General features: G+C 44.9%; 1 protein-coding gene across 1 annotated transcript; it reads right to left on the bottom strand.

Moving 5' to 3' along the window:
- Positions 1–2,000: 2,000 nt before the first annotated feature.
- On the bottom strand, positions 2,001–3,129 carry LOC124660390. The gene is made up of 2 exons (XM_047198196.1): positions 2,881–3,129; positions 2,001–2,366 (listed from the first exon to the last, which is right to left on the bottom strand). Exons 1-2 carry the CDS (start codon positions 3,110–3,112, stop codon positions 2,212–2,214), a joined length of 387 nt encoding a protein of 128 aa, XP_047054152.1. The 5' UTR covers positions 3,113–3,129; the 3' UTR covers positions 2,001–2,211.
- Between the last annotated feature and the right edge of the window lie 16,171 nt (positions 3,130–19,300).

Here is a 19,300-nt window from a genome sequence, read left to right as displayed (position 1 = left end):
CTCTTTGCCCTGATTATGTTAAGACTGCTACCTTTTGTAGGAGCAGATCTAAGATCACAAATAAGAACATGGCAATTTATCCAGAATTGATGTGGATTTTGTATAGGAAACAATCATTCACAATTAATAATTCCCAGTTTTATGTCTCACCTCCAATGTTTTCTACTGCCCCCGTTCCCAAATGTAAGTCTTTTTGGTAAGCTGATTTATTAGCTTCCTAAAAAGGCTTATATTTCGGAACCCAGGTAAATACTAATACTAGATTTCGTTGCTATAGCATGCTGATCTTGAAAATGAGTTGAAAACTTAGCTGAACCGAGCTGATTTCCATTTCACGGGTGCTTATAATGCAATGGACTTGGACAACTCTGTTTTTTTACTTACTAGTCAAGTGATGGTTGGTATGAGCGAAAGTTGGTTACTTTGGATCATTCATGATAATGCTATTTGTGCTGAACCACTGACTCATCTAAGAACTTCTCCCCACTCCTTTGATGCGAGTTTCATCTAATGAAACGAAACATTTCCCTTCATTTTATTTTGGGCGAGAGATCAGAACCTAACATGCAAGTAGATTATCACATTATTTTGCCGCCTGCTCACACGATGAAAATGACATGATAAACACTTACTGAATGCCCTGCTCAACACATCTCCCATGTTGGCAATATGTTTGTTTCGTAAGAGCTAACCAAGACTAGAGATGTTCAATATATTATATATACCCATGTCCTAGGATATAAAAGCAAGCGTGAAATGGATTCATATTCGCCTATGTTTTCTAAAGTTCAGACTACATGAAATACTGGAGGAAAACAAAAACATGAGAGTCAAGGAAGTGAGGGAAAATGAGGTGAGCACCACGAGCAACAGCTTCTTTGGGACGCCAGGTAGGGGGTGAACAATGAAGTACTAAATGAGTTATAGTTCTTGAAATTACAAGACCAACTGATACCCAGCGTCAGCTCTCGTCTATTGTTTTTTTGATTTGTCCACTTCATGAGCCGGCTTCCACCTCGGAGATCTTATCGGGTCTGGTCACATAAAGACGGTTCAGACACCCACAGGTCTACTTGCTCGCGTATCAACAGATTGATAAACAAACACTTTTGGATCAATTGATTTTAGTTTCTCCTCCATGCCAGGTACTATCCAGGTTCCACGCTTCTGATTATGTTTTGCCTTCTAATTATGTCTCGCGGCCTGGAAGTTTCGGCTCCTTTGAATAGAACACAGTCCGTTCCTGCTTGGGCATGAGGAGTACTCGGAGCTATCTTATTTGTTCCTGCATCCTTCCTTTTACTGTGAGGGGTATAGTAATGGCGATGTACACTGGAATTTTTGCTGTACCTAATGGATTGTTTACTATGAAAAAGTGCATGAACATGTTGCAAAATTTCCATGTAGACTGCATATTGTCCTCTTTGTCCCGATGATGCTAAGAGTAGATCCAAGAAAAGCATGATAAGAACATGACCATTTATCCATAACTGATATGGATTTTGTACAGGAAATAATCATTTACTATTAATAGTTTTCCAATTTTTCGCCTCGCTTCCTCCAACGTTTCCTAGTACTAGATTTAATTGCTATGATAAGCTGATCTTGAAAAAGGTTGAAAATGTAGCTTAAATGAGCCGATTTCGATTTCATGTGTGTTTATAATGCAATGGACTTCAAAAACTCTGTTTTTGTTACTTCCTAGTTAAGTGATGGTAGGTATGACTACACTGGAATTGTAGGTCGTGGTAACCTTGTAAATGTTTCTACTGGCATCGCCGTTGTGTGCAGTTAATACTGCTGGACATATATGTCATTGAAACAATGCTTCAGATGATAATCTTCTTGGTAAGCCTTAGTGCTACAAGCTTCCAACTACAGTTATTTTTTCATAATATAGCAATGCTTCAAGCAAGCATTTCCTACCAAAAAAAACAAGATAATGGATATAGATTTACCAAGAGAACATTCGATTTCAAGTAAAAAGAAGGAACGTCAGGTAATAAAAAGTATTTTAGCTTTTTAGAAAAGTAGAAAAACTCATTCATGGAACATCCAAATACACATAATATAAGAAGCTAAAAAGGAAATCATGTTGGCCGCTCCTGCCATTTTCAGACATAAATGCAAAATAAGCAATATGTGGCAAACTATTCATGTAAAACAATAGCAGAATGGCAAGAGCCCAGTGGACAAATAAGAGCCAGGCATTCAATCATCGTATGAAGAGTGAGGAGCAGCAGTACAACCAACATCAAATGGATTTTCCGACCCACAACAATGCCAGTACTGGAGCACTTTGCCTGCACCCGGAGTATCCATGGTCCCACCGACATGGACGCTTTCAAATTTTCTCTTTGTTTCCCCTGGAATTCCAGAAATCAGCAACTTAGTTTTATGAAAGAATGTAATGGGTGACGCCTTGAGGAAAAGAGAATTACTAGATTGGTACACCTTTGTAATTAAAATGGTAAGAGTTATTGGCGAATTCAGTGTACCAGAATCAACAAAGTAACCACAATTCACAGATCAAAAGTCAAAGCAATTGTACATGAAAAATGCTAGATATCTCAAGAAGATAAAAGACCAGCTAAAGCTGCCCACATTTGAACAGAACAAGATCGACATTTCGTTCAGGCGAAATGAGCCGATCCTGAGCCTTGGGAAAGCAATTTTCACAAGATAATAATAAGTAGACAGAGTTGAACGAACTTCTCGTCAGGATCAGATGTACGGCTACCGATTGCCTGTCTATCATAGTTAGAAATCGACAAGACCGTGAGCAAACAGGGCATGTTTCATAGACGCATACTCACCACTGACTGACTACTGAGTGTGAAGATGAGAAGGTAGCGGTAAAAGAGAAATAAGATTTGTGACCTCCAAAGTGGGCCGTGTGGTGGCGGCAGGATGATGCGTGGTTTGCCGCCGGGTCGTACTGCTTCTTGCAATTCTTGCAGGTGCGGAGCACGGGCCCGCTCACGCCTCCTGGGACGGCCGCGGCGGTGAAGGACACCGACGGCCGGAGGTGGCGGCGCGGGAGGGTCCGGGAGGCGGGGCATGCCCGGCTGGGTGCCTGGAGCGGCGGCATACGCGCGAGCGGCGCGGCCATGCTCAGCGCCGGCGCAGCCGCGTAGCTGTCCGGCCGGAGGGAGCGGTGGATTTGTGTTTCCAATTTCCAGATTTGATAGATCCTATAACGAATTGGTGTCCAATTTCAGAATTTGTGGTAGTTTTGGAGACTGGAGAAAAGATCTGGGGACACGATTTGCAGTTTTTTTTTCTATAAAAAGAATATATCAATATCGCGAAGACACCAATTATATCCAAAAACGTAGTGCCCTAATGAGAAAATGACTTGTCACTGTGAAGCTAAAGGGTATCATACCCTGGGGTTTACGAAATAACGAAAAAGTAAAAATGACCGAGATGCGAGGAAAAAACTTTTGTTTCACATTTCCGGAAAGATCACCTATTTGTTCGTTTACCAGGTTCAGCACGAAATCATAAATTAGCTCAACAAGTCGTAATGGTATAAGCCTGGCATTTGATAATTAAGTTATTGCACTTATTTTTCATCCAATTTTCATCCACTTTTAAGCCCACTTTAAATCGATTTGAAGGTGATTCCCTATGGACACCCAAACAAACCCTGGATGTTTCGATTGACCTGTGGCCCAAGCGGCGCCCTTTCGGGACAAAGACCTGGCTGGTGATGACACTTTGACTCCAAAGCCGTTGCACGCGGGCGTTGTTATTTTGGGACAAGGATTTTGGATGAGTGGAGGTAGCCGTCACTCAGTAATTCATGTTATCTCACTAGGCAAGTCATCCCTACGCCAAGTCCAGTTAGCTACCGGGATCAAACCGCTTCGCTTGCACAGGCCTAGAAATTCTAACAAGAACAATTCCCTAGCTGACATCTTAACCAACTACTTCGTAAGAGCCTGCTAGCTACTACTAGCTAGTACTATGTATTTGGATATGTGAATGCTATTATGTGCACTATGTATGCTATTATGTGAATTATATGCTATTTCGGTGAATTTTGGGGATTTTGGTGAATTTTGGTGAATTTTGGTAAATTTGGGGGCTGTGAAACAAGTTGGAAACCTGCCAGGCGAAATAAAAAAAATTGTGGTCAGGGCTACGCCGAGGGAAAAGCTATCGGCATAGCCTCATGGCATGACCATATGGTGTCAGGGCTATGCCGTCGGCATAGCCACTGGCCTAGCCTAGCGTCCGCTTGCCACGTGCAGCTCTATGCCAAGGGTGAAGCCCTCGGCGTATGGGTTTAGGGTTTAGGCCCTCCGGTCCCCTCCGCGTGCCATGTGCAGCTCTACGCCGACGGCAGTACCCTCGGCGTATGGGGCTCGTCCGTTAACGGCGTCGCCGGCACGCTACGCCGAGGGCATCTACACTGAGGGTCGTCCGTCACCATCGTCGTAGGAGGCGTACGTCGACGGCCAGCCCTACGCCGACGGCACAGTGACCTCTGCCGAGGGAGGTGGACGCCGACGAGGTACGCCGAGGGCTGCCGTCGGCGTAGCCTACGCCGAGGGCCAGGCGTGGCTACGCCGAGGGCAGCCGGCCGTCGGCATCTACGCCGTTTCCTGTAGTGGTAGCTCCTCATGAACCATGAGAGTTCCAGCCCCAAGTGGCGAAGTATCATCTTACACTAGTAGAGAACAGGGCTTTCGTGGAAGCCTTTTGTCGCGGGCGAGTCTGCACCCGCGACAAATAACCTGGCCACGTCGCCCCGAAACCCTTTGGAGCGGGCTGGGCCTTTTGTCGCGCCCTTTTGTCGCGGGCGGTATCACAACCCGCGACAAAAGGGGTCTGAGGTTTGGCGCCTCCTGATGGCACCTCTTTTGTCGTGGGTCGTGACACAGCTCGCGACAAAAGGGCCATGCCTATATATACACAGTCAGCCCGTCCCCACCTCCCTACATTTTTTTTCCTTGGTGGTGAAAGGTGGGGGTTATGCTACCTCTTTTTTTCTTCATGTGCACAAGAGGTGTTTGATGAAATGTTTGTGAGGGATGTCACTTGATTTTATTTGATAAGATTTCTTCTCATTTTGATCCTAAAAGGTTAGCAACTATTTTCTTGTATACATAATTCATATAATACTAATTTTAGCAAGGTGATTGCATCTGATACATAATTGTACTTATGATGCAGATGAGTCATCCATGGATGTACGGTAACCGATGTGCTCCCGCTTTCAGAGAGGGCGTGAATTCTTTCCTGCTTGTGGTCGAGGCCAACAAGTCGAAGCAAGGTTTTATGTGTTGTCCATGTCTGAAATGTAAGAACGAGAAGGATTACTCTAATTCAAGAGACATTAAGAGCCACCTGCTTCGGTTTGGATTCATGTCCAGCTATAATGTTTGGAACAAGCACGGAGAAGAAGGGGTTATGATGGAAGACGGCGATGAAGAAGAAGATAACGATGACCAGTACCGATCTATGTTCTCTGAATGCGATGATACTGCAATGGAAGACAATGAAGAAGAAGGAGGTGAAGAACAGGCACCAGATGATCCTGTTGATGATGATCTTCGTCGGGCCCTTCTGATGCAAGAAGAGACTGTGGCACGGATAAGGAGAGGTTGCAGTTCGAGAAGATGTTAGAGGACCACCACAAATTGTTGTACCCATGTTGTGAAGATGGGCAGAGAAAGCTGGGTAGCATATTGGAACTGCTGAAATGGAAGGAAGAGGTCGGTGTGACTGACTCGGGATTTGAAAAATTGATGATAATATTAAAGAAGCAGTTTTCAAGAAATGACGAATTGCCCGTCAGTACGTATGAAGCAAAGAAGCTTGTCTGCCCTCTAGGATTAGATGTGCAGAAGATACATGCATGCATCAATGATTGTATCCTCTACCGCGGTGAGAAGTACGAGAATATGAATAAATGCCCGATATGCGGTGCATTGCGGTATAACATCAGAAAACATGATCCTGGTGATGTTGAGGGCGAGCCACCCAGGAAGAGGTTCCTGCGAAGGTGATGTGGTATGCTCCCATAATACCACGGTTGAAACGTTTGTTCAGAAACAAAGAGCATGCCAAGTTGTTGCGATGGCACATGGAAGAACGTAAGAATGATGCGATGTTGAGGCACCCCGCTGATGGTCGGCAGTGGAGAAACATCGGGAGAGAGTTCCCGGATTTTGCAGGTGAGGAAAGGAACTTATGGTTTGGTCTAAGTACAGATGGCATGAATCCTTTTAGGGTGCAGAGCTGCAGCCACAGCACCTGGCCCGTGACTCTATGTATCTACAACCTTCCTCCTTGGTTGTGCATGAAGCGGAAGTTCATTATGATGCCAGTGCTTATCCAAGGCCCAAAGCAACCCGGCAACAACATTGATGTGTACCTAAGGCCATTAGTTGATGAACTTTTGGAGTTGTGGGCCAAACCAGGTTTACGTGTGTGGGATGAGCACATCGAGCAAGAATTTGACCTACGAGCGTTGCTATTCGTAACCATCAATGATTGGCCTACTCTTAGTAACATTTCAGGACAGATGAACAAAGGATACAATGCATGCACACACTGTTTAGATGAGACTGAAAGTAAATATTTGGGAAAAAGCAGAAAAGTTGTGTACCCGTATAATCGTCGTTTCCTTCCGCACAAGCATCCCTTAAGGAAAAAAGGCAAGCATTTCGCTAGCGAGGCATACCACCGTCCAAGCCTGTCCCCTGTAGTGGTGCTGATATATTTGAAATGGTCAAGGATTTAAATGTTATCTTTGGAAAGGGTCCAGGCAGTCAACCTGTTCCGAAAGACGCTGACGAACACGCACCCATGTGGAAGAAGAAATCTATTTTTTGGGAGCTAGAATATTGGAAAGTCCTGGAAGTCCGCTCTGCAATCGACGATGCACCTGACCAAGAATCTTTGTGTGAATATTCTAGGTTTTCTGGGCGTGTATGGGAAGACAAAAGATACAACGAAGCACGGGAGGACCGAGGAACGTCATAAAGGACGAAACGGCAATCATCCAGGGCAGTTTGAAGGGCCTGCCAGCTACGCTCTTACCAAACAAGAGAAGGAGATCTTTTTTGAAGCCCTATTCAGTATCAAGGTTCCGTCTGGTTTCTCGTCAAATATAAAGGGAATAGTAAATATGAAGGAGAAAAAATTCCACAACCTAAAGTCCCATGGCTGCCACGTGCTTATGACACAATTGCTTCCGGTTGCATTGGGGGGACTTCTACTAGAAAATGTTCGACTAGCCATTGTGAAGATATGTGCATTTCTCAACGCAATTTCTCATAAGGTAATGGATCCAGAAACTTTGTCAGGATTACAGGAAGATGTGGTCGAATGTCTTGTCAGCTTCGAGTTGTTGTTCCCACCATCCTTCTTCAATATTATGACGCACCTCCTCGTTCACCTAGTTGAAGAGGTTAGAATTCTCGGTCCTGTATTTCTACACAATATGTTCCCCTTCGAGAGGTTCATGGGAGTCTTAAAGAAATATGTTCATAACCGAGTTAGGCCGGAAGGAAGTATCTCAAAGGGCTACTGAAGCCGAGGAGGTCATTGAGTTTTGTGTTGACTTTCTTCCCGACCTTAAGCCGATTGGTGTTCCCGAATCTCGGTATGAGGGGAGGCTAACTGGAAAAGGCACACTAGGAAGGAAAGCAACGGTGTGGAGGGACAAGATTTCTTTCAATCAAGCACACTACACAGTTCTATACAATTCCAGCTTGGTGGCTCCGTACATCGAGAAACACAAGAATGTTTTACGAGAAATAAACCCGGGCCAGCCCGAGTCCTTGATTAAACGTCAACAAATGAATACCTTCGGCAGTTGGTTGCAAAGACATCTCATGAGTGACCCAACTATTGTAGAGCAGCTGTACTTGTTGGCCAGGTTACCATCTTCAAACATATGTACATTCCAAGGGTACGAGATAAATGGGAATACATTTTACACGATCGACCAAGATAAAAAGAGCACCAACCAAAACGGTGGTGTCCGCTTCGATGCAAAAGACGAGAATGGGCAGACCACCACATATTATGGATACATAGAGGAGATATGGGAACTTGACTATGGACCCACTTTTAAGGTCCCTTTGTTTCGGTGCAAATGGGTGAAGCTCAGCGGTGTACAGGTAGACGATAAGTACGGTATGACAACAGTGGATCCCAACAATCTTGCGTACATGGACGAGGTCGTCCTAGCCAACGAGGTGGCTCAAGTTTTCTACGTGAAGGACATGTCTAGCAAATCGAGAAAAAGAAATCAACAAAAGAATACATCAACCGAGGAGCCAAAGCGCCACATAGTTCTTTCGGGGAAAAGAAACATCGTGGGAGTGGATGACAAGACGAGACATGTCGAGAAGATTATAATAAGTTTAAAGAAATTCCGCCCTTCACGGTGAAAATTGACCCAAGCATCTTGCTAAATGATGAAGATTCTCCATGGCTACGGCGTAGAAGATCACGACGGTAGATGGCGATGTAATAATGTATTCTTCATATATAGTTCCCAAGACAATCTCTACATTTATGTAATAATGAGAACCCTTTCCCCAACACTGTTAGAGGAGATGGAGTCTTTCACGGGCTTTGATGTCTACGGGTGCTTCTATTCTTGTAGACAGTGTTGGGCCTCCAAGAGCAGAGGTTTGTAGAACAGCAGCAAGTTTCCCTTAAGTGGATCACCCAAGGTTTATCGATCTCAGGGAGGAAGAGGTCAAAGATATCCCTCTCATGCAACCACTGCAACCACAAAGCAAGAAGTCTCTTATGTCCCCAACACACCTAATAGGTGCACTAGTTCGGCGAAAAGATAGTGAAATACGAGGTGGTATGAATAAGTATGAGCAGTAGTAACGCAGCGATAGTAACGCAGAGAAACAAGTAAACAAGCAGCGATAGCGATATTTAGGAACAAGGCCTAGGGATTACACTTTCACTAGTGGACACTCTCAACATTGATCGCATAATAAATAACTCTTTCTCATATGTGCTACATACACTCTTTTGTTGGATGATGAACACATTGCGTAGGATTACACGAACCCTCAATGCCGGAGTTAACAAGCTCCACAATTCAATGTTCATATTTAAATAACCTTAGAGCATAATAGATCATTGCAAAATAAACCAAGAACTAACATAGTGCACACACCGTCCACATTACACTATGAAGGAGGAATAGATCACATCAATACTATCATAATGATAATTAACTCCACAATCTACAAGAGATCATGATCATAGCCTACGACAAGAACCACACGGTGCACACACTAGTCACCTTTACACCATGCAGGAGGAATAGACTACTTTAATAACATCACATGAGTAGCACACAACTAGTAGCGATACAAAGCTCATCATATGGATCTCAATCATGTAAAGCAGCTCATGAGATCATTGTATTGAAGTACATAGGAGAGAGATTAACCACATAGCTACCGGTACAGCCCCGAGCCTCGATGGAGAACTACTCCCTCCTCATGGGAGACAAGCAGCGTTGATGGAGATGGCGGTGGTGTTGATGGAGAAGCCTTCCGGGGGCACTTCCCCGTCCCGGCGGCGTGCCGGAACGAGACTCCGTCCCCGGATCTTGGCTTCGCGATGGCGGCGGCTCTGGAAGGTTTCTCGTACCGTGGCTTTTTCGTATCGAGGTTTTAGGTCTGGGACCTTTATATAGGCGAAGAGGCGGAGTCGGAGGGGCGACGAGGCGGTGACACAATAGGAGGGCGCGGCCCAGGCCCTGGCCGCGCCACCCTGTCGTCTGGTGCCCATAGGGCCCTCCTCTGGCGGCTCTCGTGTGTTCTGGATGCTTCCGGGCAAAATAGGAACCTGGGCGTTGATTTCGTCCGATTCCGAGAATATTTCGTTACTAGGATTTCTGAAACCAAAAACAGCAGAAAACAGGAACTGGCACTTCGGCATCTTGTTAATAGGTTAGTTCCAGAAAACGCATAAATATGACATATAATGTGTATAAAACATGTAGATATCATCAATAATGTGGCATGGAACATAAGAAATTATCGATACGTCGGAGACATATCAGCATCCCCAAGCTTAGTTCTCGCTCGTCCCGAGCGGTAAACGATAACAAAGATAATTTCTGAAGTGACATGCCATCATAACCTTGATCATACTATTGTAAACATATGTAATGAATGCAGCGACCAAAACAATGGTAATGACATGAGTAAACAACTGAATCATAAAGCAAAGACTTTTCATGAATAGTACTTCACGACAAGCATCAATAAGTCTTGCATAAGAGTTAACTCATAAAGCAATAAATTCATAGTAAAGGCATTGAAGCAACACAAAAGAAGATTAAGTTTCAGCGGTTGCTTTCAACTTATAACATGTATATCTCATGATAGTAGTCAACATAGAGTAATATAACAAGTGCAATATGCAAGTATGTAGGAATCAATGCACAGTTCACACAAGTGTTTGCTTCTTGAGGTGGAGAGAGATAGGTGAACTGACTCAACATAAAAAGTAAAAGAAAGGTCCTTCAAAGAGGAAAGCATCGATTGCTATATTTGTGCTAGAGCTTTTATTTTGAAAACATGAAACAATTTTGTCAACGGTAGTAATAAAGCATATGAGTTATGTAAATTATATCTTACAAGTTGCAAGCCTCATGCATAGTATACTAATAGTGCCCGCACCTTGTCCTAATTAGCTTGGACTACCGGGATCATCGCAATACACATGTTTTAACCAAGTGTCACAATGGGGTACCTCCATGCCGCATGTACAAAGGTCTAAGGAGAAAGCTCGCATTTTGAATTTCTCGCTTTTGATTATTCTCAACTTAGACATCCATACCGGGACAACATGGAAAACAGATAATGGACTCCTCTTTAATGCATAAGCATGTGGCAACAATTGGTGTTCTCATATGAGATTGAGGATATATGTCCAAAACTGAAACTTCCACCATGATTCATGGCTTTAGTTAGCGGCCCAATGTTCTTCTCTAACAATATGTATGCTCCAACCATTAAGGTGGTAGATCTCTCTTACTTCATACAAGACGGACATGCATAGCAACTCACATGATATTCAACAAAGAGTAGTTGATGGCGTCCCCGTAAACATGGTTATCGCACAACAAGCAACTTAATAAGAGATAAAGTGCATAAGTACATATTCAATACCACAATAGTTTTTAAGCTATTTGTCCCATGAGCTATATATTGTAAAGGCGAATGATGGAATTTTAAAGGTAGCACTCAAGCAATTTACTTTGGAATGGCGGAGAAATACCATGTAGTAGGTAGGTATGGTGGACACAAATGGCATAGTGGTTGGCTCAAGGATTTTGGATGCATGAGAAGTATTCCCTCTCGATACAAGGTTTAGGCTAGCAAGGTTATTTGAAACAAACACAAGGATGAACGGTGCAGCAAAACTCACATAAAAGACATATTGTAAACATTATAAGAGCCTACACCGTCTTCCTTGTTATTCAAAACTCAATACTAGATATTATCTAGACTCTAGAGAAACCAAATATGCAAACCAAATTAGCAAGCTCTAAGTGTTTCTTCATTAATGGGTGCAAAGTATATGATGCAAGATCTTAAACATGAGCACAACAATTGCCAAGTATCAAATTATCCAAGACATTTTAGAATTACTACATGTAGCATTTTCCAATTCCAACCATATAACAATTTAACGAAGAAGAAACTTCGCCATGAATACTATGAGTAAAGCCTAAGGACATACTTGTCCATATGCTACAACGGAGCGTGTCTCTCTCCCATACAAGTGAATGCTAGGATCCATTTTATTCAAACAAAACAAAAACAAAAACAAACCGACGCTCCAAGCAAAGTGAATAAGATGTGACGGAATAAAAATATAGTTTCAGGGAGGAACCCGATAATGTTGTCGATGAAGAAGGGGATGCCTTGGGCATCCCCAAGCTTAGACGCTTGAGTCTTTTTAGAATATGCAGGGGTGAACCACCGGGGCATCCCCAAGCTTAGAGCTTTCACTCTCCTTGATCATATTGTATCATACTCCTCTCTTGATCCTTGAAAACTTCCTCCACACCAAACTCGAAACAACTCATTAGAGGGTTAGTGCACAATAAAAATTAACATGTTCAGAGGTGACACAATCATTCTTAACACTTCTGGACATTGCATAAAGCTACCGGACATTAATGGATCAAAGAAATTCATCCAACATAGCAAAAGAGGCAATGCGAAATAAAAGGCAGAATCTGTCAAAACAGAACAGTCCGTAAATATGGATTTAATTGAGGCACCAGACTTTCTCAAATGAAAATGCCCAAATTGAATGAAAGTTGCGTACATATCTGAGGATCACTCACATAAATTGTCTTAATTTTCTGAGTTACCTACAGAGAATTAGACCCAGATTCGTGACAAGAAAGAAATCTGTTTCTCGCGCAAGAATCCAAATCTAGTATTTACTTTACTATCAAAGACTTTACTTGGCACAACAAAACTCAAAACTAAGATAAGGAGAGGTTGCTACAGTAGTAAACAACTTCCAAGACTCAAATATAAAACAAAAATACTGTAGTAAAAATATGGGTTGTCTCCCATAAGCGCTTTCTTTAACGCCTTTCAGCTAGGCGCAGAAAGTGTAAATCAAGTATTATCGAGAGATGGAGCATTGATATCATAAGCTCCCCCATTTGTAGTGGTACTAAGGGCTTTGTCAATTTTAGGCCTATAATAATATTTCTTTAGTTTAGGCACTTTAGAGACATACATAAACTTTTGCTCCTTTCCCACATAAGCTTTCTCTCTAAACTCGTAAAGATGAAAAGGTTGAACCCAAGGTTCCCATAGCTTTTTCAAGTTCGCCAATCCTATTAATTTGATTATCATGATCAACACAAGTTCCTAGGATACTAATTCTTTCATCAATTCCTCCTAAGGATTTATCAAGTTCATCAGTTTTATCAAGTAACATCTCCAACTTAGTTTCAACACTCGGAAAATTTTTCTCTATGGTTTCCAATTTTTTCATAACATCCTCAAGGGAGGTTTCAATTTTAGTTTCATTAACAGGTGGTGTTCCAAATAAACTCTCAATAATGCAACTAGCTTCTAAAGCGGGAGCGCCTAGGAAGTTACCTCCCGCGAGACAATCAAGAACATATCTATTCCAGCTAGAGATACCAACATAAAAATTCCCGAGTAGGATAGTGGTGGAGTGTTTCTTAGTGCACCTATTATGGGCATCACTAATTCTATACCAAGCATCTTTTAAACATTCTCCCCCTTGTTGCTTAAACGAACGAACTTCAACTTCAGGATTACTCATTTTAACAGTAGTAAATAAAGCAAACTGGATAAAGTAAATACAAGTAACTAATTTTTTTGTGTTTTTGATATAGAGTGCAAGACAGTAAATAAAGTAAAGCTAGCAACTAATTTTTTTGTGTTTTGATATAATGCAGCAAACAAAGTAGTAAATAAAATAAAGCAAGACAAAAACAAAGTAAAGAGATTGGGAAGTGGAGACTCCCTTGCAAGCGTGTCTTGATCTCCCAAGCAACGGCGCCAGAAAATAGCTTGATGTCTACGGGTGCTTCTATTCTTGTAGACGGTGTTGGGCCTCCAAGAGCAGAGGTTTGTAGAACAAGACAGCAAGTTTCCCTTAAGTGGATCACCCAAGGTTTATCGATCTCGGGGAGGAAGAGGTCAAAGATATCCCTCTCATGCAACCCTGCAACCACAAAGCAAGAAGTCTCTTGTGTCCCCAACACACCTAATAGGTGCACTAGTTCGGCGAAGAGATAGTGAAATACAGGTGGTATGAATAAGTATGAGCAGTAGTAACGCAGCAGTAGTAACGCAATGAAAACAAGTAAACAAGCAGCGATAGCGTATTTAGGAACAAGGCCTAGGGATTACACTTTCACTAGTGGACACTCTCAACATTGATCGCATAATAAATAACTCTTTCTCATATGTGCTACATACACTCTTTTGTTGGATGATGAACACATTGCGTAGGATTACACGAACCCTCAATGCCGGAGTTAACAAGCTCCACAATTCAATGTTCATATTTAAATAACCTTAGAGCATAATAGATCATTGCAAAATAAACCAAGAACTAACATAGTGCACACACTGTCCACATTACACTATGAAGGAGGAATAGATCACATCAATACTATCATAATGATAATTAACTCCACAATCTACAAGAGATCATGATCATAGCCTACGACAAGAACCACACGGTGCACACACTAGTCACCTTTACACCATGCAGGAGGAATAGACTACTTTAATAACATCACATGAGTAGCACACTAGTAGCGATACAAAGCTCATCATATGGATCTCAATCATGTAAAGCAGCTCATGAGATCATTGTATTGAAGTACATAGGAGAGAGATTAACCACATAGCTACCGGTACAGCCCCGAGCCTCGATGGAGAACTACTCCCTCCTCATGGGAGACAAGCAGCGTTGATGGAGATGGCGGTGGTGTTGATGGAGAAGCCTTCCGGGGGCACTTCCCCGTCCCGGCGGCGTGCCGGAATAGAGACTCCTGTCCCCGCATCTTGTCTTCGCGATGGCGGCGGCTCTGGAAGGTCTCTCGTACCGTGGCTTTTTCGTATCGAGGTTTTAGGTCTGGGACCTTTATATAGGCGAAGAGGCGGAGTCGGAGGGGCGACGGGGCGGTGACACCATAGGGGGGCGCGGCCCAGGCCCTGGCCGCGCCACCCTGTCGTCTGGGGCCCACAGGGCCCTCCTCTGGCGGCTCTCGTGTGTTCCGGATGCTTCCGGGCAAAATAGGAACCCGGGCGTTGATTTCGTCCGATTCCGAGAATATTTCGTTACTAGGATTTCTGAAACCAAAAACAGCGAAAACGAAGAAGCGGCACTTCGGCATCTTGTTAATAGGTTAGTTCCAGAAAACGCATAAATATGACATATAATGTGTATAAAACATGTAGATATCATCAATAATGTGGCATGGAACATAAGAAATTATCGATACGTCGGAGACGTATCAGGCTTGCAGGGAAATTTTTCCGAGGCGCAACTTCCGAAGATGCCGTAGGGCGTGCGCACCAACGACATCTTCGAGAAGCTGCGCCACGGGAGATTTCCCAACCCTTTCCTCCATCCATGGGGATGAAACTCTCCCTACCTGCTAGGTTGGCTTGTTGATCTGCTTGCCAAGGCGCATCGATGCTCCTTTTATAGGCAAGGGGCCGCTTCTACTTTGTCTTGTTCCTTCGACAGGGCGTCGTGCGCTACATGCTTTATCTCATCGAGCAGTGCGTCCATGATACGTCTCAAACGTATCTATAATTTGTTATGTTCCATGCTAGTTTTATGACAATCCTCACATGTTTTACATACACTTTATATCAGTTTGATGCATTTTCCGGCACTAACCTATTAACAAGATGCCGAAGCGCCAGTTCCTATTTTCTGCTGTTTTTGGTTTCAGAAATCCTACACAGGAAATATTCTCGGAATTGGATGAAACAAAATCCCACGGTCTTATTTTCCATGGAGCCTTCCAGAACACCGAAGAGGAGACGGGGAGGGGCGACGAGGCGGCCACACCATAGGGGGGCGCGGCCCCACCTCTGGTCGCGCCGCCATATGGGGTGGGCCCCTCGAGCGTCCCCCGACTCTGCCCCTTCGCCAATATAATCCTTCCGTCGCGAAAACCCTAGTACCGAGAGCCACGATACGAGAAAAGTTACTGAGATGCCGCCGCAGTCAATCCCATCTCGAGGGATTCTGGAGATCGCCTCCGGCACCCTGCCGGAGAGGGGAATCATCACCATGCCCGCCTCCGGACTGATGCGTGAGTAGTTCATTCTTGGACTATGGGTCCATAGCAGTAGCTAGATGGTTGTCTTCTCCTTTTGTGCTATCATGTTTAGATCTTGTGAGCTGCCTATCATGATCAAGATCATCTATATGTAATGCTACATGTTGTGTTTGTTGGGATCCGATGAACATGGAATACTATGTCAAGTTGATTATCGATCTATCATATATGTGTTGTTTATGATCTTGCGTGCTCTCCGTTGCTAGTAGAGGCTCTGGCCAAGTTGATACTTGTAACTCCAAGAGGGAGTATTTATGCTCGATAGTGGGTTCATGTCTCCATTGAATCTGGGGGAGTGACAAGCAACCCCTAAGGTTGTGGATGTGCTCGTTGCCATTAGGGATAAAACAACAATGCTTTGTCTAAGGATATTTGTATTGTTTACATTACGCACGATACTTAATGCAATTGTACTGTTGTTTGCAACTTAATACCGGAAGGGGTGCGGATGCTAACCCGAAGGTGGACTTTTAGGCATAGATGCATGCTGGATAGCGGTCTATGTTCTTTGTCGTAATGCCCTAAGTAAAACTCATAGTAGTCATCATGATATGTATGTGCATTGTTATGCCCTCTCTATTTGTCAATTGCCCAACTGTAATTTGTTTACCCAACATGCTATTTATCTTATTGGAGAGACACCACTAGTGAACTGTTGACCCCGGTCCATTCTTTTACATCTGAAATACAACCTACTGCAATCATTGTTCTCTGTTGTTCTTTGCAAGAAAACATCATTCTCCACACCATACGTTTAATCCTTTGTTTACGGCAAGCCGGTGAGATTGACAACCTCACTCGTTAAGTTGGGGCAAAGTATTTTGATTGTGTTGTGCAGGTTCCACGTTGGCGCCGGAATCCTCGGTGTTGCGCCGCACTACACTCCTTCACCAACAACCTTCACATGGCCTTCATCTCCTACTGGTTCGATAACCTTGGTTTCTTACTGAGGGAAAAACTTGCTGCTGTGCGCATCACACCTTCCTCTTGGGGTTCCCAACGGACGTGTGCATCACACGCCATCAGTCCACCCACGCGTCCTCATCCTGCCGACGGCTTTAGTCCCGGTTGCACCCACCAACCGTGACTAAAGGTTACCAACACATCCTCATCCTGCCGACAGCTTTAGTCCCGGTTGCATCCACCAGCCGGGACTAATGGTTGCCCGCCTATTTTCTTCCCGCGCTTTCCACCACTTCCCGCCTCCGTCTTCCCGGCATTTTTTCACTATATATATGTAGGCTTGGTCTCCATTCACATATCACATCTAGACACATATCTGCAAACCTCATCACCCTCTTCCATGGCTTCCATCGTATCTCTAACACCCCGGGAGGCGGAGGCGCTTTGCGCCTCGAACTACCCCTGTCCGTCGGGCTACCTCGTCCCGACCGGCTGGTTGCTGAGCATCGGAGGCGTACCGGTCCCTCCTATCCCTCTAGGCGTGGCACACGAGATGGCCCTCACGAACCACTACTACTTCGAGCTCACGGCAGATCAGCGGAGGAATCCCCAGTGGCATCCCGACTACAGCCCGACTTGGGACAGCTTCTTCATCAATCAGCGTGAGAGGACGGTTGCTAGGTACGAGGAGGATGGCCCGCATCCTTCGAACTTCAACGAGGCCGGCCGTCGGCTGTGGTGGCGCGGCCGGACTCTCCAGAGCGTCATGGCCTACCGTGGCCCCCGCCTGCGCTACCCTCAATCCCAGCCCACACGTGCTCACCCGCCGAGGTTCGACAACCGCGACCCCGATGCTAGCGACGATGATGTCGGCGACGATGATGACTACAGTGGCGACGTTTATAGGGCTAGGCACGACTATGACTGAATGGCTCCAACATTCGAATCTGGCCATGTATCTTAATTTTCAGTTGAGCTATGTACTTTAATTCCAGTTCAATCGTAATAAAATTTCGTAACAACCACTTTATTGAACTAAAACAACCGACAACGACTTTATAAACTGAATTTAAACTAAAACAACCGACAACGACTTTATTGAAATTACAATAAAATAGATAAATGACTAGTCTAGTCTCTACTCGTCGTCGGAGGTTGTCTCCGTCCAAATTTCATACCACCGAGGGTCGTTTTCAGCCCAAGTTGTATTCGGGTTCTCAAGCTCGAACTCGGCGACGGCCCGACGGTGGCGCCTGTTGGACCTGCGTTGTGCCTTGAGGTCAGCGAAGAACGCGTCGGTGTTGTCGACGTCGTTGGGGAACTGCGCCCTCCACTGGCGCATCAACTTCTCATCGTGCTCGGCGATGGCGATCCTGCGCTGCACCTGGCGGTGCCGGCGACGATCCTCGTCGTCGATGAGGCACGGTGCTGGCGCCAGGAACTCTGCCTCCTCTAGCGATTCAACATCCGCGAAGTTCATGTCGCGCCGTGGCCGCCGAAACGCCACGCCACCGCGTCGTAAGCGCGCGCCGCCAGCTCCGGCGTGTTGTACGTGCCGAGGGTGAGGCGGAAGCCACCGGCGCGTATCTCGGTGTAGAACCTACCGCTCGGACGCACTCAAACGCCACAGAAACCGGACGACCCTCGACGACGTGGCGGCATCCCGGAGATGAATGAGCAGAGGAGGTGGCGACGTGTGGCTGCGCCCGCACGCGGCGCTCTATATAGCGCACGCGGGGCGTGGCACGTGTAATCCACGGCTACACACGTCGCGCGCCGGCAGCGACGGGGGGAGGCACGTGGAAGCGGCGGCGACACGTGGCACGGGGAAACCTTAGTCGGTGTCACTCCGCATATCATTAGGGGTGAAACATACACGGCTATCAATGTTTGATATGATGCGAGATGCAAATAGTTATATGGATGTCATATTCATGTTCATTGTATTTTTCTGATCAATTTTCATATATAAAACTTTTCTATTTGAGTTACCATTCAAAAGTTATTGAAGTTATATAAAACATTTGTATTTTCATATAGGGTATATGGGAAAAGGGCTGATCCGTGTCCAACGGCTCCAGGCCGTTGGATTCAAACGGCCGGAGCCGTTGGATGCAGTTCCCACGGATCCACCCCAACCCCCTGATGGCGTGTATTTCACACGTTCGTTGGGCAACCCCAAGAGGAAGGTATGATGCGCACAGCAGCAAGTTTTCCCTCAGAAAGAAACCAAGGTTTATCGAACCAGGAGGAGCCAAGAAGCACGTTGAAGGTTGATGGCGGCGGGATGTAGTGCGGCGCAACACCGCAGATTCCGGCGCCAACGTGGAACCTGCACAACACAACCAAAGTACTTTGCCCCAACGAAACACCGAGGTTGTCAATCTCACCGGCTTGCTTGTAACAAAGGATTAACCGTATTGTGTGGAAGATGATTGTTTGCAGAGAAAACGAGTAAAAACAAGTATTGCAGCAGATTTGTATTTCAGTATTAAAGAATGGACCGGGGCCCACGAGTTC

Source organism: Lolium rigidum, chromosome 6, assembly GCF_022539505.1.
Source record: "Lolium rigidum isolate FL_2022 chromosome 6, APGP_CSIRO_Lrig_0.1, whole genome shotgun sequence".
NCBI classification, from domain to species: Eukaryota; Viridiplantae; Streptophyta; class Magnoliopsida; order Poales; family Poaceae; genus Lolium; species Lolium rigidum.
Note: the sequence above shows the minus strand (reverse complement) of the source record. Positions and strands in the feature narration are given on the sequence as shown.